This window comes from Prionailurus bengalensis, chromosome C1 (assembly GCF_016509475.1).
Source record: "Prionailurus bengalensis isolate Pbe53 chromosome C1, Fcat_Pben_1.1_paternal_pri, whole genome shotgun sequence".
In the NCBI taxonomy this organism is placed as follows: domain Eukaryota; kingdom Metazoa; phylum Chordata; class Mammalia; order Carnivora; family Felidae; genus Prionailurus; species Prionailurus bengalensis.
This window is the reverse complement of record NC_057345.1, coordinates 6,458,805-6,486,328: the sequence shown is the minus strand read 5'-3', so window position 1 is coordinate 6,486,328 and position 27,524 is coordinate 6,458,805. Positions and strand designations below refer to the sequence as shown.

General features: G+C 58.7%; 1 protein-coding gene across 5 annotated transcripts; it reads right to left on the bottom strand.

The window, feature by feature from the left end:
• Nucleotides 1-196: 196 nt before the first annotated feature.
• H6PD (hexose-6-phosphate dehydrogenase/glucose 1-dehydrogenase) lies at nucleotides 197-27,524 on the bottom strand. Of its 5 annotated transcripts, XM_043573722.1 has the most exons (7): nucleotides 27,218-27,347; nucleotides 26,616-26,765; nucleotides 17,533-18,169; nucleotides 16,364-16,481; nucleotides 4,326-4,595; nucleotides 1,949-3,207; nucleotides 197-418 (listed from the first exon to the last, which is right to left on the bottom strand). In XM_043573722.1, the coding sequence occupies exons 1-7, from the start codon at nucleotides 27,295-27,297 to the stop codon at nucleotides 374-376; spliced, it is 2,559 nt and encodes an 852-aa protein (XP_043429657.1). In that variant the 5' UTR covers nucleotides 27,298-27,347; the 3' UTR covers nucleotides 197-373. The 5 variants fall into 5 exon arrangements, with proteins under 5 accessions (XP_043429657.1, XP_043429656.1, XP_043429659.1 ...); XM_043573721.1 differs by having other exon boundaries at nucleotides 197-3,207; nucleotides 27,218-27,524; XM_043573724.1 differs by lacking the exon at nucleotides 27,218-27,347 and adding an exon at nucleotides 26,978-27,080 and having other exon boundaries at nucleotides 197-3,207.

Genomic DNA, 27,524 nt, shown 5'->3' with positions numbered 1-27,524 from the left:
AAGCTAAAATGCCGACCCTCCAGAAAGAGAGACCTCCCGACCCGGCACTGGGGTCCTGCCTCGCCAAGGGGAGCTCTGTTGGTGCGAAGAGAGGTGTCCTGTCTGGACGGGTCGCTGGAGGTCAGGGGAATTTTAAGAAGAGAGCCTTCCACATCGAGAGCCCCCCTCCCAGGCACCAGATTCACACGCACACATCTCAAAGCGAGACCAGAATTCTTTTAAATCCATCGCCTTGAAGAAAGCGTAAACAATCAAAAGTAGAGAAATAGATTTGGCCGGGCTCCTCCTCCCCCAGGAAAGCTCTCTGCGGGGCACCCACACCGGACGCAACGTGTGACTTTAAAACAAGACAGCAGTCACAGACACATCGGTCTCATTCCTTTACAGTCCTGTCTTGGGGGCATGACTCTGCGGGAAGCTGGAATAAAAATTCAATATGTGAGAATATTTTTTAAAAGAATTTCAGACTCACCGCCGCCCCCCTCCCCCGCCCTCCCCCGGCCGGAACCTTGGGGGTTTCGGAAAAACGGGCATTACTGACCCGCCGCTGACCAGGAACAGAGCAGCCACCCTCCTCTTAAAGAGAAGCTGCCTATTTCTTTTCCCAGCTCTTTCACAGCGTGTTAGCGGGAGGGGCCGGTGGACAGCAAGTAGGTCGCTCCATCCGGCATCATCCACCGGGAGGGAGCACAGTCGGTGGGACGCCTGCCCCCTCCCCCCCGCCCCCCGTGGCCCCGCGAACCCGCCGTGTCCCCCCCGAGAAGGCCGCAGCTGCCCCACCAAGGGGGCCTGACTCCCGTCTGGTCAGGTCAGAGCACCTGGATGGTGGAGACCGTTTGCATGGGGTCTCTCCCCACATATGATGTGTCACCATCAGAGAAAGACTTAACTGGATCTTTCCTGGTAAAGCTCGAGGGTATACTGAGAGTGGAAACGCCCACCGGAAGTCCCCCACGGTACAGAGGACCCTCACAAGTGAGGGATCCCTGGAAGGGCCGAATCGTCTCTGCGCACCGTGCATCGCGAAGGGGGCAGGGGGCCGGCTGGAGGAGGGAGAGCAGGCGGGGACCTCCCCCACGCAGAGAAAGCCGCGACATTTCTGGGACCTTTTAACCTCCTTGTGTTTGTTGCTGTGTAACACTACCATCCTTCACCCCTCTGGGGGGCAGCAGAGAGACCGAGCCATGAGAAAAGACCCCACCACCGTCAGAGTCAGAACCGAGAGGAAGGGAACCCAGAGGGCGCAGGAGAGACAGCCACCAAGAGGCCAGAACAGAAGGCTAAATGTCAGAGGCTCGGGAAGAAGGGGAGGAGGGCACAGAAGAAACGGGGACTCGGCCAACTCGAGGTCTCCGGACAGTTCCCGGCAACCTGCTCTGCGTGGGCTCTGCACCCGGTGGACACCTGTGTCCCCTCTCTCTACCATCCATAGTCTGTCTCCATGGGAGCCAGCTCAAGGATCACCCCCTCCGGGAAGCCTTCCTGGGTTAACCTGATCACGGCATTCTTGCCGGAGTTGGGAGCCTTCCCCCCTGCCCGGTTCTGTGCTGCTGGTGTTCATGGGGAAAGGCCACAGGTATGCTCTTAAGGTGGATACTTCTCTCCTGAACAGGACCGGGAACTTCTCGAGAGCAGAAACTCCGTTTTTTCCTTGCATCTGTGTCTACCCACCACAACTAGACAGGGACCGTCAAAGGGATTGGGATAAGGCCTCGTCCTTTCCTCCCTGGCGGCCTAACCCTGAGGCATCGGGTTCCGGGCAGCCAGGGCAGGTGGCAGGACAGAGGAGAGGGGACAGTACGGGGAGAGCGAGAGCGGGACTGAGCAGAGGCCGCTGGGGCCCTCATCCCAGAAACGCCTCATAGTCCATGTACCAAACCAGCTGGCCGGAACTAGGCAGGACGCCTGAAATGGGCCATTTCTTGGGCTCGTGGCCCACGCGGCTCACCAGCATGGTGATCTCACGCTTCACCCTGCCCATGACCAGGACCGCCACCTTCCTGGCGCGGTTGATGAGGGGCAGGCTGAGGCTCATGCGCTGGAACGGCCTGGAGGGGCTCTCGGTCAGCACGACCAGCTGCTCGCCGTCCAGGCCGCTGGGCGACTGCGGGAAGAGGGAGGCCGTGTGCCCGTCCGCGCCCATGCCCAGCAGCACCAGGTCGAAGCTGCTGTTGGCCACCAGGGCCGAGATCTCGCTGGCGTACGTCTGGGCGCCCTGGTCCTCCTCGGCGCACAGCCGCTGGTGCAGATGCACGGGCATGGGGTGAATGTTGTAGTAGGGGACCCTGATGTGCTGGAGCAGGTGGGTCTGCAGGTGCTGGAAGTTGGACTCGGGGTCCCAGAGCGGGACGCAGCGCTCGTCCGCCAGCCACAGGTGCGTGTGGGCCCAGGGGAAGCCGTAGTGCCTGGTGGCCAGCTGCTGGAACAGGGGCACGGGGCTCGAGCCGCCGGACAGCGCCAGGTGGAACGTGCCAAAGCGCCGCACGGCCCGCACGGCCGTGGCCTCGATGTCGTCGGCCAGCTTCGCGATCAGCTCCTCGGGCCAGGCCGAGATCAGCGGGCTCTCTCGGTACTTGGCCTTGAGAACCTGGAAGCCGCTGGGCATCGGCGCGGGGCCGGGCCCCGGCACCAGCCGCTCCGGCGGCTGCTGCGAGAAGCCCAGCTGGGCGCCGCCGAACTCGAAGTCCAACAGGTGCCCGTTCTCAGCGCCTCCCGGGTAGAGGCGCGGGACCTCGTGGGCCAGGCTGTCCAGCAGGGGGGTCCAGAAGCCCCAGGAGGCCAGCAGGTTCTCCGTGGTGACGAAGGAGTCCTTTCGGCCGTGGAAGATGAGAGATATGAGGACGGAGTAGGCGTCCTGCTCCCTCACGGGGCGGTAGGCGTAGAAATCGGACAGTGGGCGGCCGAAGAGGCGGAGCCCCGGCCGGGCCCCCAGCTCCTTCCAGCTCTCGGAGGGCAGGGAGGGCCTGAACAGGTTCCGACTGACCAGCACGGCAGGGCTGCCCAGCTCACCGTGTCCGATGTAGAAGACGACCTGCCGAGGGAGGCACTGGCTCTGGTCGGCGACCCAGCGTTCGTCGTTCTGGACACAGTAAGCCTGGTTCCTGAACAAGACGCGAACGTAGCCCACTCTCTCATCCAAGGCTTTGCCGGACATCAGGATGAAAGGGACGCCCTCCCAGCGAAGGTTGTCCATGTGAACGAGGACGCCTGAGGTGACAGGGGACGGCAGGGCTCACGCTCTGGCACAGAGAACCGAGGACTTCCCGGGGCGCCGGCCTTCCCTTCCTCACCTCCGCCAGCCCTTCTCCTTGCTGCCCCCTCCTGCAGGCAGCCTGTGGAGCACCCGTGACCTTGCTATGCTCACCCTTTCCAGCATCTTCTCCTGCCAGCCAGCGCTCAAAATGCAGCCTCTGGGCCATCTCGGACTCCCACCTCCGTGAGTGAGGTACCCTAGAGTCCCAGTCCCCCTGAGAGACAACCAAAGTCTCACGGTGGGGGCGAGGTCGGGCCAACCCCGACTCCTGCCGGGAAGGAACGCTTCCCTCCAGTCCGCAGAGCACCCGGGAGTACCTGAGGCAGGGTGGTGTGCGGGTGAAGGGGCCTGCAGGGCGCCGTCACGGCCGTAAGACCAGAAGCTGAGCGTGCTCCCGACTCGTGTTCCTAGCCTGGCTTTCCCAAGTCCCCTCTCTGCACGACCCTGGGCAAGTCTGTGCCACCCTCACCGAGCCTCTCATTTCCTGACCTTTAAATGGGGATGATAATCGTACCTGCCTTGCGGGTTTGTGCATGCGAGGATTTAACGAGGCAACGTACAAGAAGTGCCTGGCACGTCGTAAGTGCCCAATAAACAGCCACTGCTCTTGTAGTGGAGTTTACTGCCCGCAGCGTTAGGGAGCCAGCCCTCTCCAGGAACGCTCTGGGCCCGTGGAACTGTCCACGGGACGTCGCCGGTGGACATCTGTCTGAGCTGCAGGGTGGCTGCCTGCTGGAGGGGGCCCGGGCTGGGCCCGGACACAACCGCAGCCTCACTGGGGGCTGGGCGTAAGGGGGGGCCGGGTCTGAACCCGGCTCAGAGAGCCCCGCGGGTGTGTGCGGACGTGGCCCAAACCGAGATGACTACCGGGTGCCCTACCCCCACACGGACCCAACAGGTGATCTACCACTTTAAGACGGGGGAGGCCGGAGAGGCAAAGGAATCTCCTCCTTGCCGACAAGCACCCTCGTGAACACCCCACCCGAGGTCCCTTCCAACCCAAAGCGAAGCGTGTTTGAGCCTGGAAAGCTGCCCCCGGCGGCGGCTGCCCACGCCCGGCCCCCGAGCCCACCTGCGAAGGTCGGCGTCAGGCTGCGGAAGCTGTCCGGCTTCTGCTGCTCTCTGCGCACCTGCTCGCTGTATGCCCGGTACTGGCCCAGGACGGCGCTGCCCCTCTGCAGGCCCCGCAGAGCCCGGAAGGCCCGGAGCTTGTGCTGGAGCACAGACTCTGAGCTGCTGATGTTGTGGGGCAGCTCCATGGCCACGAGGGTGAGGACCTCGGTCAGGTGGTTCTGGAGCACGTCGCGAATGACGCCGTACTCCTCGTAGAAGCTGGTGCGGCCTGTACAGCAGAGACGAATCAGAGGCTGTAAGGAACAGTCAGCGGGGCGCCCGGTGATGGGGGCGGCGGCGGGGGGGGGGGGGGGGGGGGCTTCGTCGGCTGAGCGTCCGACTCTTCGTTTCAGCTCAGGTCACACTCTCACAGGGATCGAGCCCCGCGATGGGCTGTGCACTGGCAGTGTGGAGCCTGCTTGGGGTTCTCTGTCTTCCTCTCTCTCCACCCCTTCCCCACTCATGCTCACTCTCTCTCTCAAAATGAATAAACTTAAAAAAAAAAAAAAAACAAGAGGGCAACGTGCCAGACTTCCCCAAGGCACACCTGGCCCCCGGCCCCTGCCGCCTGCCCCTGCCGTCTTCATCCCCCAGCCCGTAGAACTTCCAAACATGACTTATGTCAGAGCAAATCTCAATTAAGAGAAGGAAAGAGGGTGTCTCTGAACACTCCAAGTGAAGCTGTCAAACCTTTGGGCCTTCCCGGGAATCTGCACGGGGAAGGGTCTGGTCCCGGAGAAGGCCAGACTGCATTCACCTGCAGATCTGTGGCCGGACTCCCGACCCTCCCCAGGCGTCAGCTGGGAGGGAGGTCTGGCGCCGCAGGAGGCTGCAGCATCGAGGCGAGCGCCTGGGCTCTGGGCTCTGGCTGCCGCCTGCTAGCGTGGTCCTGGGCGTTACCCGACCCCTGGGTCTGTCCCTGCGTCCCGCCATTAAGTGGGGCTAACAGGTGCCACCCCGTTACCAAGGGCACAAATGTGCCAGGCAGGGTGCAGGGGCCGAGGAGGTCCCTGTCCTCAGCTTTCGGTGGGAGGGAGGAAAAAATAAGTCAACGAAGGAATTACAGACAGAGAGTCAGAAGAGGGCAAAGGGCGGGTCCTCTGAGGGCAGGAGAGTCAGCACTGCCAAAAGCAGGGAAAGACTGGCGAGGAAGCCTTCGGGCGCAGACAGCCCGAGGCGGGAAAGAGCTCGGCTGGGAGGGCCTAACGGAAGGTGAGCAAGACGGAGAGGCCAGGAGGGCAGGGGCTGGTGGCACGTGGGTCTACATTCAGAGGAGTCGGGTGGGGAGAATGATGCAGGAAGAGACAAGATCCTGGCCCACCGCGGGGAGAATGGTGCAGGCCAAGGAGGCCAAGGAGGAGGCTCTGCGGTTGTCCCAGCGGAAAGGCAACCAGGCCGGGGCTGATGGAGCAGCAGAGGAGCCGAGGGAGTGGACGATCTGTTCTGGGGGCAGAAGTGACGGGACCTGCTGACCGCTGGGGGCAGGCACAAGAGAACTGCTAGGTTGGGGGCCTGAGCCAAGGACGGGCAGCGGTAGGGGGCCACGGGGAGAGGAACAGTCTGGCGGAGGGGAAGCCATGAGTTCCCCTGGGTGTATTGAAGACTAAGACATCCAGGGGAGGACGCCGAGTTGGCAGGTGGACAGGGTGACAGTGAGGGTGAAGGAGAGCGACACGGACAACACCGAGCCCCGCGGCGGCAGCCCCCCGCCTGCCCACAGGCTCCCGAGGGGCAGCGCCCACGATTATCTCTGTTCCACGCCGGAGGGAAGAGCCAGCCATCTAGGGCTCGTCCCAGCAGAGTCGGGAGCTGGCCGAGCCCACGGTCGACTCCACAATATCCTCCGGACGCAGCACGAGGTCTGATTATCGGTGCCTCGGATACACACAACCCAACAGGCGTAGAGCTTCGGATTCAAATGCACAACCCCTCACACGGCATGGTTCATATTCCGCCGACCGGCCAACGCCCAGGCCGGTTCAGAGCCTTGGACAGAGAGAGTCTGCCATCACGGCAGGAGGGGCAATCGTCCGTCAAAGGCTTTGTGTGAATCATCTAGAACTCAGGATTGCTTCTTTTGCCCGGCAACTCCTAATGCCCTACAAGTCTCGGCTTCTGGAGGGTTGTACTGACCCCTTGGCCTGTACCCCCGGGGGTGTCCGGGGGCCCTGTCTTCCGCAAGCCCCGCTGACTGCCTCAGTGCCCGTCCGTCTCTCCCCCTGCCACGCACAGGAGCTCCCGCAGAGTAGGCGCCGCACCCGTCCGCTCACTGCCGCTGGCCTCGCACCCGACACGTCCCCGCAGCCGCACCCACGGGACACCGGGCAGCAGAGAAAACGGACATCTACACGTCATCACGAATCAATTGCAAAGGTATCACGTCAAGAGGAAGAAACAGGACTGCTTTGATAAAATAAAAATTTTGAAAACAGGCTAGGAGATGACTAGTATAAACACAACATCAACAAACGAAAAGTACGGTTGGAAGTCAGAAATTCAACGGATGGGTTTTATGGATAAGAAACATCTGAAAAGAGTCAGTCATGAGAAGACAGATCTGACGAGACTATCCTGAGTGCAGGATAAAGGGGCAGAAAGACCCACACTCACACACAATCACACACACACACACACACACACACACACACGCACACGGTATGCCTCTCCTTCAGGATAAAACAATATATTGTTTACGGAATCAGACTTACCCACAAACAACGAAGACAGTAACCTACCCCAGATCTGGAAGAGTGAAGGGGAGGAAATGGGACAGAATTTGGGGAAAGACACAATAAAGCTCTTTTTAAAAACAGGGCGCCTGGGTGGCTCAGTCGGCTAAGTAGCCAACTTCAGCTCAGGTCATGATCTCAGCGTTTGTGAGTTCAAGCCCCACATCAGCCTGCTTGGGATTCTCTCTCCCTCTCTCTCTGCTCCCCTCCCACTTGTGCTCTCTCTCTCTCTGAGTAAATAAACTTAAAAAAATTTTTTAAATGGCTTGGTTGGGGGGCGCCTAGGTGGCTCAGTTGGTTAAGTATCTGACTTCAGCTCAGGTCACGATCTCACGGTTTGTGGGTTTGAGCCCCATGTCAGGCTCTGTGCTGACAGCTCGGAATCCGGAGCTTGCTCCAGATCCTGTGTCTCCCTCTCTCTCTGCCCCTCCCCTGCTCACTCTCCCTCTCTTTCAAAAATAAATAGACTTTTGAAAAAACGGCTTGGTGGGTACACTCGATGTGTTATATCATAGTTCTTACACGTCCTACGTATATTTAGTATGAATTCTTTTTGATCTAGTTAATATTGAATTCAAACAAGCAAAAAGAATGGCCCCTAATTCAGACCTGGCTGGCCCCGCACGCTCCCTCACAGGGGCCACCCAGGGTCCTCGGCACCAGTCCTGAACCACCTGCCCCAACCGGGCTCGTGGCACGTGCTCCCGCCAGCTGGGCAGCGAGGAGGGCCAGGCCATGACTGGCGGAACATGCCCTGAATTCAGCCCAATGTGCCACGTCCGACGGAGCACCTGTGTCGCGGGGCAAGAAATGGACCCAGGAGCCTGCTGGCCAGAAGGCACCTCTGTCCTCAGGGGCAGGAGTCTGACTCTTGCTCTCGGCCAGAACTTGAGGGTGCAACCCTGGCCACGCTAAGCCCTGAAAGGGTGGGAGAATCCAGCCCAGCTGTGCCAACCGAAATGCCCAAAGTGCCCCCCCCCCCCCCCCCCCCCCCCCGCTGAAACGGTGCCTGGGCTCCTCCAGCCCCACAGGGCTCTGGTCTTCAAAGTTCTTACGATACGGCTGAGAAGAAGGACATCAAGAACAGATAGTAACTATAGAATAACAGTGTTCATCAGTCCCTTTACTCCTCACAATACTGATATATAAGCAGGTCTTACTTTTAAAATACAAGTTTTAAGGGACACGTGGGTGGCTCAGTCAGTTGAGCGTCCGACTTCGGGCTCAGGTCGTGATCTCGCAGCTCGTGAGTTCGAGCCCCACACAGGGTGCTCTGCGGTCAGCGCAGAGCCCGCTTCGAATCCTGTGTCCCCCTCTCTCTCTGCCCTGCCCAAAAATAAATACACATTTTTTAAAAATACACATTTTAATTTTAAAAATACAAGGAAACGAAGGTTCAGAGAAGTCAGGTAACTCGTCCAAGGCCACAGAGCTGACAAAGAGGTACAAATGCAATCAGACTTGGGCTGTTAGCTCCGGAGCCCGCAATTCTTACCACGCACACTCCTCCTTTTTAACTTCCTACCACTCCCAGTTTTTAACAACCATACAGGTGAACGTGCAACTCGGGAGGGGGCTGAATGGCATGAGCACCAGCGGATTTCAGGAGTGGAGCGGAGGAAGCCACCTGAGCCGGGCTCTGGAAGCATGGATCTAGGTCAAAGGTCAGGGACCCGATGCCTGCTGGGGCCGGGCCACGGAGGCCCCAACACACGGTTCATACGACGACGCAAGCCCGGCCTGGCAGAAGCAGCCAGTCTGTGACTCGGAACAGCAGAAATCGAGCGAGAGCAGACAGAAGGGGCCTTGGACGCTAGACTGAGAGGTCTGAGGAGCTATCAACAGTTCCTGACCACAACCAGTTAAGCAGAATCACCGTAGGCTCCACCAATTTCACTCCTACGTGTGCACCCAAGAGCAGTGAAAACACACGCCCACACAAACACTTGTACGCGGACGTTCACGGCAGCATTATCACAATCGCCGAGAAGAGGCAGCCACCCAGACGTCCATCCACCGGTGGACACGTAAAATTTTATCATTCACGATAAAAAAGAAATGAAGTCTCGGTACATACTGCAACGTGGCTGCACCCTGAAAACACGTCACTCGGAGAAAGAAGCTAAACACGAAAGGCCACCCGTTGTGTGGTTCCATTTATACGAAATGTCCAGAAGAGGCAGCTCCGTAGACACGGAAAGCAGATTCGTGACCGCGTGGGGTAGGGGCATGTGGATGAGGATAAGGGGCACAGGGGTTCCTTGGGGGGTGGAAAATGCTCTCAAATTGACAAATCCACCGCCCTGGATACTTTAAATGGGCGCATTGTCTGACATGTGAATTGTATGTCAAATCCGACCCTTTCAAATAAGTGTGAGAGCAGGAAGGAGAACCGTCACAGAGGCGCCGTGGGACAATCAGGCCGTCTCCGGTCTACCTGCGAGACAAACTTTCAGGGAAGGGGACTGGTCCGACAAGGCAGCAGCGTTCAGGGCAGTTAAGGCAAGGAAGCAGGGCTAGGGCAGATGACGTAACGGGAAAGACAAAGACGTTATTCGGGGGAGGAGTACATGCTTCATGGTGACTGGCTCCGGAGTGGGGTCCGTGGAACCAGGAGGTATGGGTTCGAACACCTGTTCTGCCATCTTTCAGCCCTGCAGCCCCACGAGAGCTGCTCTGTCTCACACATAAAAGAGGGACAGTCCCATCCCTCCCTCGCAGGGCTGCTGCGAGCATTAACGAGTTAACACATCTACGAGGCTGGGAACGGAGCCCAGCACACGGGAAGTGCCGGGAGATACCGGCTGGTATTTTTATTATTATAGGAGCTGCAGAAGACGGACGAGCAGCCGGCAATGCAGAGAACAGTCACCGTTTGGAGATAAGGAAGTTAGACAACGCAAGTGGTGCTTCCTGAGAAAAGTTCGACGGCGGCTTAAGTTCTGAATCTGCTGAGTCTGAAAGTGGTGACGTTTGGTGCAAATATCAAGAAGACAGCTGGAGGTTTAAGACTAGAGCTTGGGTGGGCGATGGGTGCCAGAGACATGTTGGATCTCATCAAGTCCAAAATGCCGACGACGGCAAGAGCATCACGGTTTTACTACCGCTGAGAAAGAGACGGGCTGCCAACCACGTCAGCTATGGTGCCCCGTCAACGGCGAATGCAACTTCAGAGATGTTCAAATATTCCCCCAAAAATGTGCGCCCTGCAATGAATGGATTACAGGTTTAAGGGTATAAAGAGGATAGTTAAAGCTTGGAGAACAGATGAATTGTTGATGGAGGGAACACAGCAGAGTCCTTCGAGGGCCCTGTTATCTGTTTACCATTCATTAGTTTAGCAAATCCCTCAGTAGCCCTCTTCCTATTTTTATCCTCTCTCAAGGCCGGGGAGAATGCACTTCACACGCTTACTACCCGCTGTGTAAAAGAGAGCTTCCTTTATTCCTTAATTTCAAGCTTCAGGGGCGGCCGTGTTTAGCACCGCCCGGAGACTTGCAGCCCCTCCCGGTTAAGCTCTGCCTTTTCGGAACCGCCTTTCCGGGACAGACCACACGGCCGACCGCAGGACAGGGGTCCAGCCGGGGCACCAGCTCCCCTGCGGATGCCAACCACTCCGGTTTTCCACCAGTTACTGTGGACTGATTCTTCCTGAAAACGATCTCTATTCACTCCTGGTATCCTTTCCTAGATCAAAAGTCGAGGGTTAAAAACCCACTGGTGTCTGAATAAGGACAGAAAAAAGCTCAACCGGGTTGGACAACTAGGACCAAGACCACAAACCTGGCTTCCAAACGGCTCAAGGCCAGCGCTACCCAGGATCACAAGGTCACAAGCGCGGGAGACCCACCGCTTTGCCCCTCAGCCGGGCTACCCCTCAGACCCTCGGGGGGCAGCATCCCACGGCAGGCGAGACAAGCTGTGTCCCATGTGCTTGAAAAAAGCTCCCACAGGCCCACCACACCGGCGAGGACGGGAGGGACACTGGCACCAATGCAGGCAAAGCTGCAGGAACACGAGGTCCGAACACCACTGTTGGATACGTTCTGGAAAACGGTCTCATGAGATGTAATGAGCTGTAACGTAGTTTCCACCATTTGGCTAGTAATTCCACTTCAGAAGTACACTCAAAGGAAAAAATATTTTTTTTAAGGCTCATAAGTGTTCTAGGATGACGGCGGTCAAACAATTTTGTGAATAAATTAAAAGCTACTGAATTGTACACTTTAAAAGGGTAGATTTTATAATATATGAATTATATCTTAATTTTTAAAGCCTGCAAAGTACTATTTAAACTAGCAAAAAGGGGGCGCCTGGGTGGCTCAGTCGGCGAGGCATCCGACTTTGGCTCACGGTTCGTGGGTTCGAGCCCCGCGTCGGGCTCTGTGCTGACGGCTCGGAGCCTGGAGCCTGCTTCGGATTCTGGGTCTCCCTCTGTCTCTGCCCCTCCCCTGCTTGCATTGTGTGTGTGTGTGTGTGTGTGTGTGTGTGTCTCAAAAATAAAGAAATGTTAAAAAAATTAAAAGTAAAAGTAAATAAATAGCAAAAAGTGAAATGCCTAAGAACACAGCAATCCATATTCTGTGACAGAAACCGAAATTTCACAGAAATAGTTACTACAAGGTATACACTCTACAGATTGTTGACAGGTGGAAGCTGAAACACATGTTCACATCCATATGTGACAGAGAGATGAACCAGGCGAAGGCTGGACGTAAAGGAGTATCACAGACCAACTACGGGTGTTCGCGTAACCCGGCACGAGTCACGTGCGAGTCCCAGGGAGCCCCAGAGAGAGAGGCAGCCTCCTCTCCTTGACGACTTGCAAGGAGAGCAGCATTTCCACTGGTAAAGCATTTCCATGTATGTGATTTCATTTAAGCCTCCAAACAACCCCAAGAGAGAGGCAACAGAGATCGTCATCGTCATTCAGAGATGTGCCGAGGATCGCACCCGTCAGAACGGGGACCGCAATCCCCCTCCCCACTGCCTCCACGCTGCGGGAGATCCAGATTTTCCCGGGAAAACACAGATTTAAGAACCACAAAACTGAAAGCTAGCCGTGATCCCCACCCGTACCTTCGGGGAGAACTAAAAATAAAGAGGAGGGAGGGCCAAGGAGAGAGCAGGTCTGCCGGCGCTCTCCCCGGTCAGGAGGCCTGCCAGCCGCCCTGAGCTCACCTTGCAGATGGCCCTGCAGAAAGGGGGGCCCGGGGCTGGAGGGCAGGACAGCTGGTGCACACCTGGGAGGACCCAGGCTGCCTCGGTCCCTGCGTGAGGGGCACTGAATGGCCACTCCAACCCTCAGAGGTCAGCGTGCCCTGTGCTCCTTTCCCCGGTGTGGGAACGGGTGGTTGGAACCCTCCCTGCCAGGGGCAGTTACGGCACCCTCGCGAAGTGTCCCTCTTTCTGCCCGCCTGGGTGGCTCCATCAGTTCAGCGTCTGACTCTTGATTTCGGCTCAGGTCATGATCTCACGGTTCATGGGATCAAGCCCCACGTCGGGCTCTGAGCTGACAGAGCAGAGCCTGCTTGGGATTCTCCCTCTCTCTCCGCCCCTCCCCTGCTTGCTTTCTCTCTCAAAATAAATAATCTTAAAATAAATAAATAAATAAATAAATAAATAAATAAATAAACACATACATACATCTATACATCCATCCATACATACATAAATAAAAAGAAAAGAAAAGAAAAGAAAAGAAAAGAAAAGGAAAGAAAAGGAAAGAAAAACCTTCCACCAAGAGGGGAAAGCAGGGCAGCAGAGGGGCGCGGAGATGCCCTGAGCACATCCTGGCAATAAGGCCAACTGCCAAGGGCCTGCACGGACTGCGCCACAGGCACAGGGGTGAGAAGCTTGGGTTCTGAGGTGCCACAGAACTTGGATCCCATCCCGGAGCCCCCAGAATAAAGGGCAGCCCGGTCTGGACGGCTGTCCCTCGGGCCATCAATGACGCAGCCCTCCCTTCAGCAGAGCCTCCCGGCGGCCACCATGAGGGCCAGCAGGGGTCATCTCCACACAGCCAAGGTCACTCCTTGTATAGCCCATGGTGCTGCTTCAGGAGATCCGGCCCCCCAGGCTTTCTGTGGCTCTGAGGGGGCGGGGCACCTTGGGTGCGACTGGGGAGGGGGCCCTGGGGCCAGGGAAGGAAGTGCTTTTCCTCTCCTCCTCCCCTTCTCACTCTCTCCCTCCTGCCTGTGCGGCAGCCTTCACACTGCAGCAGACTCCTCTGGGCCAGAGGCTGCGGCAGGGAAGGAGAGAGCCACTCAAGGGCCAAGGAGAGAGGGAGCTGGGGAAGCCAGCCTCAACCACTCGGATGACTGGACTGGGGCCCAGCAGCGGGGGAGGGGCGGGGACGGGACACCCAAACGACCTTGCCACTCAGAAGTCCCTTTCCAGGGCCCAGGCCCGGCGTGCAGCACTGGAATGGCAGTGTAGCCTGCCATCCCTGAGGGTCCCGGAGCTGGGCCACCCCGGAGGCTCCCCACGCCGCACAGCTGAAACGCCACCTGCCCCCCGTGAGGGGAGACCGCCCCTGCACTTTGGCCTTCTGAAGCCTGACGCCGACTGCTGCGCTCTGAATCCCACCTTGGAAGCTCCCAGGCCGCCCTCAGTCCCACCGTAGCAGCTGGCCGGCCACCCACGAGGACCCACGGCAAGGCACGGTGACCTCCAGCAGGAGGCCAGCCCCTCCCTCCCCCTGCCCGCTTCCCATCCCGACTGCGGAAGGCACGGCCAAGGCCCAGATGTGCTGGCCACGGGACTCACTGGCCACGGGGGCACAGCCTCGGGGCCCACGTCTCCTGTCCTCTCTCTCCAGCCTGAACTAGTGTGACGGCGACTGGTGGGCGGACAGGCCGACCAGGGAGATCCAACCCCCAGGATGGCATCTCTGATGAGGACGGGGCAGGCCACACCCTTATGGGTTAGAGAACCTGGGGGGGCGGGTATAGAATCCCCCCTTCCCCCCCCTCCCACCCCAGTTGCCTGCCCTGCCCTGTGTCTCTGCGCCTCTGGGCTGAAGGCACAGGGCCCAGCTGAGGGCAAAAGCCTTGTGCTCTGGGGCGTGGCAGCAGCACCCCCTTCCCCTCTGAACCCACGTCCTGAGGCTGCTGGGCCTGGGCCTTGGTCCCACGCGGCAGCCTTGACGGCAGGGCCACCGTGCCCACCCTCCTGGGCCGCGGCTGTCTGGTACTGTCCGAACCTAGATTCTCCCCGCCTCCGGCCGTGCTTTGGCAAACAGTCCTGCCCGGGCCTCTGTCTGCCTTTGTGCCTTGCCTTCTCTTTTCCTTTCTCCAAAACCCAAAAGTATCTTTGCTGGGTAAGCAGGCCTCTGGTTTGCTCAGCCCCTGGCTCCCTAGGGATCCCGCAAAGAGACCTGCAAGTGACCTCAGGTATCGAAAGGGAAATGCGGTGGAAGGTTGGAAGGGATACGGGGCGATGGTGCCAGCTGGTAACCCCAGCCATCACCGCTCCTCCCCAGCGCAGGGTGGGCACAGGAAGGGGCCTCAGAAGCGGGGGAGGCGTCCCGGTGTCCCGGCCCTGCCGGTGGCTGAGCCAAGTCTGGGCAGAGGCTGGTGCTGGGCTGCAGAAGGTGACGGCGGCACCCTGTCACCATCCCACGCCCTCAGCACCAGATCTGAAGTTCAGCTCCCTGCCGGTGAAGCAAGAGCCGGGCCCAGCCCGCACCCCCACGAGCGCGGCGGACACACAGCGGCACAAGGAGGTGACCCACAGCCTGAGCCCCTGCTGAGGACAGAACGGGAAATAACGGAAACGCTGGGGCGGGTTCCCGAGGCCCACGAAGGCTCAATGCGGCGGGGAGAGGGTCAGTGTCCCGACAGGGGCTCCGGAATGGAGAAACCCGGCTCCGCTCGAGGACGGCAACGCCCTCAGAGGCTGGGTTCACGGGGCCCTGCCCGACTGCCCCAGCCCGGCACCCCCGCTCCTGCCCGCCTCCCACGGCACTGTCGGCCTGCATCAGTCATTTCGGAGTCTGTCCTAATAGACCCTCTCCCCCCAGCGAGAGGTGTCGGGGGGGCAGAGGCTGTGCCTCACGGCCCTCACGCGGAGCCTCCAGCACCAGATACATGTTTGAAGAGGAAAGGAGGGAAGCTGGAGAGAGTAACCAAGGGAAGGAGAAAGGAAAAGAGAAACAGGCAAACAGGAGACAGACCTCCTGGACCCCCAGCCAGGCCCGAGGGGTCTGCCCTCCTCTCTGCCCAGGGGCACACCGTGGGCCAAGGACAGTGGCCTCGGCCCCGCAGACGGCAGCCAGCGGGATGAGCTAGACGCACCGCTACGGAGCCTGGGTGCCAAAGCCAGACCTCTCACCCCAAGGACCTGTCCCCACCGCTTCCTGCCGCGTGTTCTTGGGCACATCACCAAACCGCATCCGTAAGTGGAAGCTAATAATAATAGGACCCACCTCAGATGGCCACTGGGGGGGACGGACACAAGAAGAATTAGCTTTTATGGTCTTGGCTGAGAACCGCTGCTCTGACCATAATACAGTCAAGGCTCAAAAAAGTGGAGGGAGTCACAGAACGCCAGCACTCCGCAGAGCCTCCGCAGCGCTCTTCTATATGGCCCGCCCATCTCGCAGCTGAGGGGAGTGATGTGCTGAGGTCACCCAGCAGAGACAGGCCGGAGGCTCCCCGGTCAACGCTGCTCATTCATTATTCGTTCAGCGCTTGTGACGTGCACGCCAGGAGCCTGAAAGGAGGCACCTGACCCCCTCGGTCCGGTGGGAGAGGCACACTGGACCCGGACAGGACACAGAAAAGACTGGAGGGCGGACCGAGGAGGCACGTGGTACTCCGAGGGCGTGAGGGGAATGGAGCTCGTCAAGAAGGCCCCCTGAGAAAGTGATGGCCGAGCTGGGAAGGAACAGGAGGGACGGGAGGCGAGGAGGAGGTGAGGAGAAGCATCTGGGCACAGGGCACCACCGGTTCCAGCCCTGGGGCAGCTCTGACGGGCCCCACCAAACCCACGTAAGGTCTTGGCCACGAAAGGCCAAGTTTACTCACCCAGCCTGTGTTCCCTAAGGGCAGCGAGGCCCGGGCGGGCTCTGCCCTGGGGGTTAGCACAGGCCAGAGCTGGGCCACAGCAGGCCCCGCAGGAACACCACACATACCGGCGGAAACTTCCCTCCGAGAAGCACCAGCCGGGGCGCAGAGGCTGGGCAGATCCCCCGGCCCTCCCATCTCACCGGGCACAGGGCCGGCGGAGGCCGGGGAGCCGCGGAGCGCGGGGGCCATTCACTCACCCTCGGCATCCACGGTCTCCTTCATGATGATCTCCACCCGCTCCACGTGGTGCCGGCTCCAGAGGCCGTCCAAGGCCTTGCGGTTCTGGTCTCGGAAAGGCAGGATCTGAGCCACGGCCTGCCGGGGAAGGAGGCCAGTTGGGCGCTGGTTCTCAGGGTGAAGAAGGAATCCTGACTCCCAGAAAGGGCCCACGCTTCTCTACCCTCTGCTCGGAGGAGTCGCTCCCAGGATGCAACAGTCCCTGGGCTTTGGGGCCTCACAGCTCTACGCGCACTCCAAAAACTTGTAAGTGACCTCCGCAGGGTTACCTGCTTTTTATTTTGCGAGGAAAAAAGTACTGCAGATTATTTATCTTCTATGACCATCGACTTTTAATAAAAGAAAGAGATCTTTTTACCACCAAAAATGGAGCAAGGAAAGCTTTAGATTCTTTTCTCATTTTCCCAGGAACAGGTGAAAACCTCACCAGGTCAGACACTGGTCTGAGGACCACTCTTTGGGGATGCTGCCGCTCCAAACAGGGCTGGGCAGAAAGCAATGCCTCCGTCCTGGAAAACTATGAGGTGCCCACCCACGTGGCCCTGGGCTCACCAGCCTGGTCAGCACCAGAGGGCGCCGTGCTGTGTGCTCTCTGCTGGGGTTTCTAGGGAGAGATGTTCCAGAGGCGCTCCGAGGGCCTGCTCAGAGGGAAGTGGCCAGCCAGCCTGCATCACCCAGGAGGCCACCCCACGCTCCGCCACAGAACCCGGCTGAGGAACATGGACTTAGGGTCCCTACGCAGTGCGAGACCTTGTTACCAGCCTTCGGCTCAAACCAGAACTCAGGAAGACACGGATACTGAAAAAAGGCAGTCGGATGCGGAATAAGTTAATTCTAATCTCCCCACCGGGACCCCCTGGAAGCCAGGCCAACACCAGAGTCCTGGGGCCACCCGTGTAGACGATGCAGGGCAGTGACGAGAATGCGCTGGACAGGCGGACCAGGGCCACGCAGTCCTGCCCCTTGCCGCCCTGCTTCTCCTCCAGCCTGTCGCCGCCTGCCCGCCCTCGGGACGACCACGGCGCCTCGGATTTCACGACGGCTCAGACCTAATCCCACCTTAGCAGTGTGGCTCCGCCGGTGGGGTCTCCCCGCGCCCGGCTCACTCCAACTCCTGGCTGCAGCTCACCTGCTTGCCCAGGTAATGGTCCACCCGGTACATCTCCTCCTCTCGGAAAAAGCCCCCGAGTTCCGTGGCCAGCTGCTGGGCTGAGAGGTGGTCATGGCCGAAGGGCTTCTCGAGGACAACCCGCAGCCAGGCGCCCGGGCCCGGGCGGCAGCTGCTGTTAATGTTGCGGGCAATGTCCGCATAGGCAAAGGGTGGCACCGAGAAGTAGAAGATCCTGCCGGCCTCCCGGAGGCCCCCGTGTTGGACCTGTGCCTCAATGTCCTTGCTCAGGGCCATATAGTCCTCACTCGTCGCCAGGTGGCGGTACGCACTCAGCCGCTGGAACTGGCCCTTGAGTTCGGCGCAGCGGTCGGGTGCCACGTCCTCCGGGCAGGAGAGGGACTCCAAGACCTTGGCTATGAACGCTTGGCCCTGCTTGGTAGACGTCAGGGCAGCCCCATGGAAGCTGAAACTGTAGTCCTTCCCCGCCTCATCCAGGTACAGCTGGAACAGCCCCTGCCATAAGTATTTCCTGGCCAGGTCCCCGGTTGCTCCCAGCAGGATGACAGAGACGTGTCCCCGGAGCTCCTGGGCCTGCAGGCACCCCAGGAGGGCCATGCACATCACCACTGTGAGCATCTTCCAACAGCCAGGGTGCCTGGGCAGAGGTGAGACAGACAAGGAACAAGGAAAGATCAGACATGGTTCAGGTGGCTGGGACATGGAGGTAAACACACTTCCAGGCTCTCAAACATTTCCTGCCTGGCAGGAAACAACCACGTTTCTCAGAAAAATGTTACAATCCCACGGCTTCCCCGCTGCTCCCTCCTCAGCAACTTGGCTTCTGTGCCAGGAAGCTGGTGCGTAGGGAGCCTGCCCCGTAAACAGGGACTGTACGCGGGGAGGGGGGAGGCCAGTTGCTAGAGACGGACCGCGGTGCCGCAGGAAGCTCCGGGGAGGCCCCCAGGGCTGCCGCGGGATTTGGAGCCGCCCACTGGAAGATCGACGCCAACCTCATCCATGAGCACAGGCCACCAGGCCCACGAGCTCGGGAATGGTAGACGGCCCTCGGGTGACGGCTGGAACTACAAGACAGGATCACCCCCGTCACTCCTCGCTTGGCTTCCCTCGTGTCTGCTGGGCTCCGGGCCCAGAACGATTACTAATATCTCCTACGGCACAGTGAATAACAACACGGACTCTGGAACCAAACGAGGTGGAATCCTAGCTCAACTCCTCCCTGTCTGACCTTGGACAATTACTTAATCCCTCATAACCTCGGGTTCCTCATCTGAAATGGGGGTGACAGCGACCTATACCACAGGGTCATTAGAAGGAGAAAATGAGTTAATATTTATCAGATGCTTAGGACACCGCCCACCACCCCCCAGCGCTATGTAAGTGTCACTAGGGTATGTTAATGACAGCAGCGGCCCTGAACGGAGCGCTTCCGTGCATAAGATCCCACTGAGGGCAGGCAAAAGAGCCAATGGAGTGGGTGCCGTGATAGTTTCCCTCTTGCAGAGAGAAAAGCTGAGGCTCAGACGGTGAAGGAAGGTGAGGAAGGAGGGAGCCCAACAGGCACCAGGCTCTCTGGCCCCCGCGCTGACACACAGCAAGTGCGTGCTGCATCCTCCCTCGTGTCTTGGCTGCTTTTCAGGCTAACTTAAAGCCGCTGACACGTACGAAAGGCAAGAGGCCTCGGACCCGCCACGAATGCGCCGGAGGATCTGCTTTCACTTGCCTTCTGTTCTGACCAAGGTTGTAGGGCTTACTGTGTGCAATTCTTACTCGGCGGCTCTCCCGTTCTCCGATTTCCCACCGAGGCCGGTGCTTTGGGGGAAAGGGAGAAGTGAGGGGGGAAAGTAGGCGTGGCCAGCTACTCGGCTCTGAGAACTCGAAGGGGCGAAGGGGCGACGGGGCCCAGCCCGGGGCGCTGGAGCACTGAACAGGGAACCAAGATGACTGACAGCTGGTGTTCCCGGATGAAGGGTGAACAACACCCTCCACCACGAGGTTCGAGTCTGGCTGTACGGTAGGGACACGGAGGTGTGAGGCGATACCCGGCCCCCTTACCTTCCTGCATCCCTGTACCATCCCCCATCTTGAGAGGGACCTGGCCACCCTCTGACAGCCCACTCCCCAGCCCCCCCTTTTCCCTTTGCCTCCTCCTCGTCTCTTTTGAGGTTGCAGTTAGCGGCCAAACCAAGATGAGGCTCCAACGACAGGATGTGCGTCAGAATCTACAGGACACCAGACGTTTCCACTATTCAGCTTGATGTGGAGGGTAAAGAGACCAGCTGCGAGGCCTCCAGCCTTCCCCTTGCACTCTCCCTTAACCTGTGCACTCACTCCCGAACCAGATGGGCCACACGACCAGCCTTTCCTCTCCCGCTTCCCAATCCCTGTCCTTGGCCCTTCATGCATTTACGCATTTCCTTCTCGGCTGGCAATCGCCAGTCTGGAGGGAAGACAGAGCTGCAAGGTCAGTGCGGGAGAGAGGCGGTGAGAAATCTGAAGCCCGGAGAACAGCCTGGAGAAGGAGGAGCCTCCAGCTGGCGAGCTGCATTTCAGAGCTCCTGATCCCACACCCGGAGCCAGGGCTCTGGACTGACAAGTGCCGGGGACAAGAGGAGGAGTCAGGAACCTCAGAGAGCCTGGATGGGCAGGTGAGGGAGCCCCAAGGACCAGTCCCTCTCCCCCAAGCCCAGAAGACTGCAGAACTGTCGTGTCCCCAAGCCCGAGCCTCCAGTCACTGTGCTGAACGGCTTCCTCAGTCAAGTGGAAGAATGTGGCATTTGGGTCAGAGGACCAGGGCTCAAGACCACCTCCTGGCTGTGTGATCTAATGAACTCTCCTAGTCAGTTTGGGTCCACGTTTCCTAACTATAAAACAGGGCTAACACCACTGAACTAAATGAGGGGCTTGTGACGATTAGCCGAGATGATGCAGGCGACAAAGCCCTATGCGGACATTAACTAACCTAGCTCAGTGCCAGGTGCTTCCTGGCTCCTGGGAGGGCATAATGCCACCGCTGCCCGACAGAACTGCGCAGCTCAGCGGCTACAGAGCTCAGCCCCGCAGGCAGCCCCGAGGAACCAACTCGGGCATTGACGGCACATTCCCCAGACCGGTCCTTACGCCCGGCCCCGAGGGGAGGGAGAGAGTGACCAGTACGGTCATCCTCCTTGCTGCCCCGACAGGGAAATAAACAGGATCCCCGAAGCCCAACAAAGTCAGGAACAGGGCCCCAGCTCTGGAGCAGGGGTGAGGCAACAGGGATACCAGACGGTTCCAACACACCCACCGACGGTCTAAACCACCCTCGCGCGGCATGGCTCGGCTTTTGCGGGGTTTTTTGAAGCACTTCCCACTGCCTCTCTGCCTGCTCCAAGAGGAATGGGCCTACAGGCGCCTCCTAAAATCACACACCTGAAGTGAGCCAAAAAGCCTGGACGTGACAGTCCAACCGCTAATACTGCCATGAACCGTTTGTATCTTTCATTCAAAGTAAGTTTCATTTGCAGAGCTCCGGCGCAGGAAGGGCAGCCTGCGGGACTGCGTGTTGGGCTGAGTGGTGGTTCTTCTCCAGCTCCTGCCGTGAATCACCACGCCACCTCGATGACCTCTCACCGAGGCGTCTGTCCTGGCCAGGCCCCCCTGCCCCACCTACGAGACGAAGAGACTTAGCGGAAGGATCGCTACTTGACTGCTGCCCCCCAATCCCGGGTTTTCCAAGGAAAGGAGAGAACCCCTCTCTCACCAGGGAGAGGCCCCAGCTCCGCCTTCCTGTAGGGCAGCCGGGTGCCCACCTTGGGGGAGGGGAGAGGGGCGCTGAAACGGGAAGCAAAGAGCTGATGACCACATGCCCTTCCGAAGCTAAGGCGAGACTCTTGAAGCTTTAACCGACTCTTGAAGCTTTAACCGAAGTGTGTGAAGGATGCAGTGTCATTTATGACACTCAGATACTTGCCAGACACACACTACCCCACCACGTGCGGTGCCGCGGGGCCTCGTCTAGGGAGGCGCAGAGGACCTTCTCCAGACAGGCTCGTCTGGGTGTCAGGACTGCTGGGCCCATGTCCGCAGTCCTGCCCCCCGAGTCCGGTCTGAGGGGTTCCCGCCCGGCATCCTGGGCGGTTCACCTTTGGAAGAACAGCTCTGCCAACGCTCCCAAAGCTGTGAACACCGACTTGGCGGGCCTGGGGGTCCGGATCAGAATCTGCTTCCGGTCTTTGTTTCTGCCCAAGCGAAAGAGGCGGGTGTGGGGCGCAGCCCCGCAGCTATGCCTGACCCGCTCCGGTGGCAGGGTGGCTGCTGGTAAACCACAGGGGGAGTGGCACTGGTCTGCTATTCCCAGCAGACACGGGGCAGGGGCAAGGAGCGGAGAGGTAAAGGTCAGTGGCTGCGGCGGCCTTGTCCCCTCTCCCAGTGCCACATCGACACCTTTGACCTCCACCTTCTGTTTGCCAAGCGGGAAGGAGGGGCCTGTCTTCTTCAAATCATAGCCCAGGAGTTTGGAATTTTTGAAAGAATGTGTGGGAGTAAAACAAGAGTTCAAACTAAAGATCATTTTTAACCAGAGTGCGAGGGGAGGGGCCCAGCGCCCTCTCCAGTCACTAACCCCAGTGTTTTCCCCGAACTCTCCCGGTCCCGGCCCATCTGCACAGGACACACCCAAACCAGTCAAACCCTTCAGCTACTCTGCGGCCTCGACTCCTCCCTTCCCGGGCCCCTTGGGAAGGGTCAGGGACAAGAGTTGCAAGATCGGGCTCTGGGGCCAGTTTCCTCCCCAGCTCTCAGAAAATCCTTATTCCTATCACCTTCTCAGGGGTCTTGGGTCCCTATGACCCAAAGGTGTGCTAGAGCCGCCCTGTACCTGCACGCAAGATTCACCTGCTGAATTTTTAGGAATTTTTCAAGCCAGTTGTTAAACACAGCCATTAAATTAAAGACCAAATCAGGGCGCCTGGGGGGCTCAGTCGGTTAAGTGTCCGACTTCGGCTCAGGCCAGATCTCATGGTTCATGAGGTCAAGCCCCACGCTGGGCTCTCTGCTGTCAGCACAGAGCCCGCTTGGGATCCTCTGCTCCCCCTCTCTCTTTGCCCCTCCCCCACTTGCATTTTTGCTCTCTCTCAAAAAAATTTTAAAACCAAATCGCACCAATTTATAACCCAAAAAATTATATTCAAAGGTAATAAATACCTTCAGTTTACCATTTCCTATTTTACTGTATTTAACTATTAACCTGGGTTCTTGACATTGTTTCCATCTACTACGTCTGTAAGGTGAAGATATTCTACGATGGGGTGCTTGAAACGGCCCGGGAAGGGATATTTCACCACAGATACCGGCAAATGCTGTAAATCGGGCCCCCCCTCCCCAAGCCCCACCCCTGCAGAATTGTTACACATTTACCAACATAGGACACCAAATCTGCCTCTCCAGTCTGGGTTTTCTGCCCCTCAACTCCAGGCTCATACAATCAACTGCTACTCCGACACCATTCACTGGGTGTCTACAAGACTTACTATGTTCAAAACTCAAGGGACTTATCCCCTGACCTGCTCCACTTCTCCAGCCTCCAGAAATGGTAACCCTATCCTTCCAGAAACTTTGGGGGTCATCCAATCTCTCGGCAGATCCTACAGTTTCCATCACCAAAATTAATCCAGAGTACAACTACCCCCCGCCTGCCACCACTCCACTCTGGTCCCAGCCACCATCACCCCTGTCTGGGTTCCTGTAGGAACCACCTAATTGGCCTCCGGTTTCTTCTGCCTTTTCCTGAACATGGCCCTCGGTGCCCTTTTTATGGCCCCCCACCCATGACCTCTTTGATCTCTTCTGCCACTATGCCCCTCTCTAGGCTCCAGCCACCCATCGTCCTGCCTCAGGGCCTTTGTACTTACCGTTGGCTCTGCCTGACCTACTTTCCCCTGCAGATGTCCACATGCTTCACTCCCTCGCTAACTTGAATTCTTTGCTGAAACGTCACCTCGGTGAGCCTTTCTCAGGCGACTCTGGCAAACTGCAAACCTCCCACCTCCACCTCAGCCCCTGCTCTATCTAGTTCTCTCCGCAGTGCGTATCATTCTCTAATACGCCGTCTGTGAAAAGCGTATTTGTTTTATTGCCTGCCGCCCCTCCCTGTCAGAATGCAAGTGCCAACGGGGGCAGGGGGCTTTGTGCTTTGTTCGCTGATTACCTTCAGTATCCAAAACAGGGCCTGGCACACAGAAGGTGCACTATAAATATGTGCTGAATGGACAAATAAATCCCATTCTGTAGGAGACCACTGTCGCCTGTGTGCGAGCTATCTGCATCAGAATGATGGCCCGAAGGAAGAAATCTCTACTGGTGACTTCAAGCGCTACGGCCCAGTACACGGGCCCAGCAGCAACACCAGTAATGACAAAAGAAACATTTACAGAGCATCTAACTACATGCCGAATCCTAGAGCTTCACATGCATCGAAGCTTTTAAATTCCTGCCACAACCCAGGAGCTTGGTACCATTACTATGCCCATTTATAGAATGGGCACAGGGGAAGCCGAGGTGCACGGGGAGGGCGGCGGAAAGAACTTACTGAAAGGCAGGCAGCTCAGAGGCGATCGGCTATAAACACGGGCAGTCTGGCTTCAGCACGTAGGTCCCACGTGCCAGTAAACCATGTGACTACGACCCCAAGCAGTGGGATTTAAAACACCGCATTGGTGCGGACACGGATTCTGCCCCTCTAGGAGACGCGCTCAACGGTGGTGCCAACAGTCTGTCTCTCTCGTGTCTCAACCACGGGGAAGGCAAACAAGTCAATAAGAAGCACAAGATGAGGCAATCCCCATAAAGCACTTGGCACGAGTTAGCCGACGGTGAGCACCCCAGAAATGTTTGTTTCTATCATTGTGAAACCAACAGCATCGTGAGTAAAGGTACTTTTCTTGCCAGTTTCTTGGAACTGCCGCAAAATGAATTAACCATCCCACAACAGAAAAAAGACATACCAAGAAACGGCTCATCAACCGTTTTCATGACCTTCCAGGCACACTGGGGGGGGGGGGGGGGGGCGGGAATCAAAGAAAGAGAATGCTAGAAAGAGAATGCTTCAAAGTCCCCAGCCCAGCCCTTGAGGGATTTATAATCTAGCCCAAAGAATAGGGGCGTGAACCCCAGCTGCAAAATGCGGATCATCCACCTCATTTTAACAGTGGGCCCCAAAAAAAAAAAAAAAAAGATCACGGATGTGAAAATAGTTTAGAGGGCAATGGTGGTAAGAGCTCTCCCAAAGAGCCACCAGGCTCTCAAAAAGCAAAAACCGGACTTCCTGGGCAGCAAAAAGCAAAACGACACTTCCTGCTCTGCCCGCGGGTTAGGGTCTCTCTGGCAGAATCCACCGTGAAATGCTGCACCATGCAGCGACACCTCACCTTGCTCAAATTCCATCAAGAAAGTCAGAAGTGGCTCGGCCACCGATGACCTAGAGGTTTCCCTTTCAGATGGCCTAAAACTGTCGGACCCGAGAGTAACTTAGTAAACTCCGGTCTTTGTATAAACATAACTTGAATGTCTGCCTAGAGGGGTTACTTGTTGGGCAGTCGCGTACCTCAAAGAAAAGTTACTGTCTGAGGAATGAGCTCTCTTCATGCCAAGCAGGGAGCATATTTATCTCGAGTGTTCCTAAAACTAACCAAAAGATGAGCCTCAGAAACTCAAAACGTCTATCCGCCTTCGATCAGGGCAGAGAACGTGGAAACTAACTGAAAATCTGCCCATTCGACACCAATTCCCCCTAATTCGCTACCTTCCCACGAGCCATGCGCCCCGTTGGGAGGACAGGCGGCCGGGTGGGCAGAGAATTTAGGTTTATGACCTTTCCAGAAGTTCTCATTTCCAACCAAACATTCAGGCTGAAGTGACCTGATTCTCAAAGAGGCGGACAGGTTTACTTCTGGAAAACTCTTCGTTGGATGGGTGTGTCGCAAACGCTGATGGAAACCGGAGGGAGATCAAGCTGATCTCGGGAAAGAAAGCACGGGGTTCCTCCTCTCACCGGGCTGACTTCCAGAAAAGCCTAGAGAAAGGGACGCCGTGGGCCCCTCCAAACTAGCCGCCAAGGGGGCTGGCCGGTCCCCGCCGCCACGGGCTCTGCGGAGGAGGAAGTGGACAATTTATTTGGAGGAAGCGGGGCTGGGAGGCAACTCGGGCCGGCGCTGAGCCCCCGCCGGAGTGCGAGCAGCGGCGGGCGGGCGGGCGCGCGGTGGCCGCGGAGACGCTGCCCGGCCGAAAGCCCGAGGCGGCCGGGCCGCGGGGCCGCCGCACCGACCTCCGGCGCGGCCAGGCGCGAGCGCGCCGCCGCCGGCCGACTGTCAACAACGCCCGCGGCCGAAGGAGCCGGAGACCAAGCGGGGGAGGCAGCTTACTTCATCTCGCCCGTCAGAGCCGGCCGCTTCTCCGGGACACGTCGGCGGCGGCGCGGGGCGCGCGGCGCTGCGGGCCGGGCTCGGGCCAGGCCGGGGCCCCGCGCATCCTCTTCCGCAGGCGCGGCGCGGCCCGCCCCGACAGGTGCGCGTCACGCGGCCGCCGCGCGCTCTGGTTTCGCCGAGCGTAGCCGGGGGGCCAAGTCGGCCGGCCCAGCCGCCCCTTCCCTGCCCCACCCGAGTCGCGGCCCGCCTGGGAGCGCGGGGGCCCCCGCGGGCTTGGGCCCCAGACCACCGCGGCCTCGGCGCGCGCGCCCGCGCGGTCAGGCCGGCTCAGGGGCACGCGCGCGCGCGCGCGGTCAGGCCCCCGGCGAGAGGCGGAGGCGCAGGCGAGACCACGCCCCCCGGCTCGGGGTCGACCGAGGGGTGGGGGGAGGCGGAGCCTCCCGGATGATTTCTTGGTTAGCGTAGAGAGGGCGGGACTTCAGAGTGAAGTGGGCGGGCAAGCGGCCGGCCGCCCCCCCGCACCGGGTTCTGCGGTTCTGCGGTGCATCTTTAGGGGCTGCCCTCTGAGACACCCGAATAGTGGAAGGAAGTGGCGGTGTCGCGGAGGAAGCCTGGGAGCCGGGGGGCCGGGTCCTCTCCAGCATCTGGCAGAAGCTGCCGGACCTGGAACAGGTTACTTGCCTCCTCGGGCCTCGCTCTTCTCCGTCTGTACAATGAGCAGCTTGGTCCGTCTCGCTTTCAGAGCCCAGAAGTCGTGATATAGGGGTCGGAGAGCACGCTATTGCCGGGCCTCCACGTTCAGCTTCAAATCTCTGCTTACACCCGTGCGACCTTGAAGACACAAACCGGAGGCTCAGTTACTTCGTCTGTACAATGGGACGACGAGAGCACGGCCTTTTCTCTAGGGCGGTGGTGAGGTGGATACGTGAGATAACACGGTCAGCTGCTTCTGTCAGCACCCAGTCGATGGCATGTGAGCCCTCTACCCCCGTCCTCGCCAGTGTCATGCAGTATCTGACCCTCACCCTGCAGCAACCTCGTACCTACTTTCTCCCAGCCCTACAGGCTGTCAGGGCCCCTAGTGGCGCCCCAGCCATTAGAGAGGCACCTGCTCCTTCCTGAGAGTGAAGGTCCTGAGTGACCTCGGGCTAATTAAGGCAGGGCTACCCAGGACCACCTCCCGGATGTAGATCCCCCCATCCCTACTCCCAGAGCACCTTAGCTCCGCCCCTTCCCCAGGCCCACCTTCCTCCCACCGCAGGGACAGGAGAATGCATGGTCACCTCTGCTGAAGAGTGCAGAGCACCCAGGAGAGGGGATTCTGACTGCAGAGAAGAAAGCTTGTAGCAGCTTTTTCTTTCATGAAGGTTCCGCGAGAGGTAGAGCATTGAGAGCAAAGCAGAAGGAACTTGGCAGTGGCCAGCAAAACTGTGTGGGGCCAACAGGCCTGATTACCACACAGGATATTGGGCAAGAGGGTTCCAGGAAGGCTGGGAAGCTGGAAGGGGCTGGGCCCCACTGTCATCAAGGCCGGGGGCCATCTGGGGGCCTGCAGTGAGCTGACAGCTCACTGCAGGCCCCACAAAGAAT

Excerpts from the sequence above, each read along its gene's own strand:
- H6PD (XM_043573721.1), bottom strand. The coding sequence starts at position 27,459 with ATGACAGTGGGGCCCAGCCCCTTCCAGCTTCCCAGCCTTCCTGGAACC. Across the intron at positions 26,766-27,217 it reads CTCTGCACTCTTCAGCAGAG|GTCGCACGGGTGTAAGCAGA; the intron begins GTGACCATGCAT and ends TGTGTCTTCAAG. Across the intron at positions 3,208-4,325 it reads CCTGACGCCGACCTTCGCAG|GCGTCCTCGTTCACATGGAC; the intron begins GTGGGCTCGGGG and ends CTGTCACCTCAG.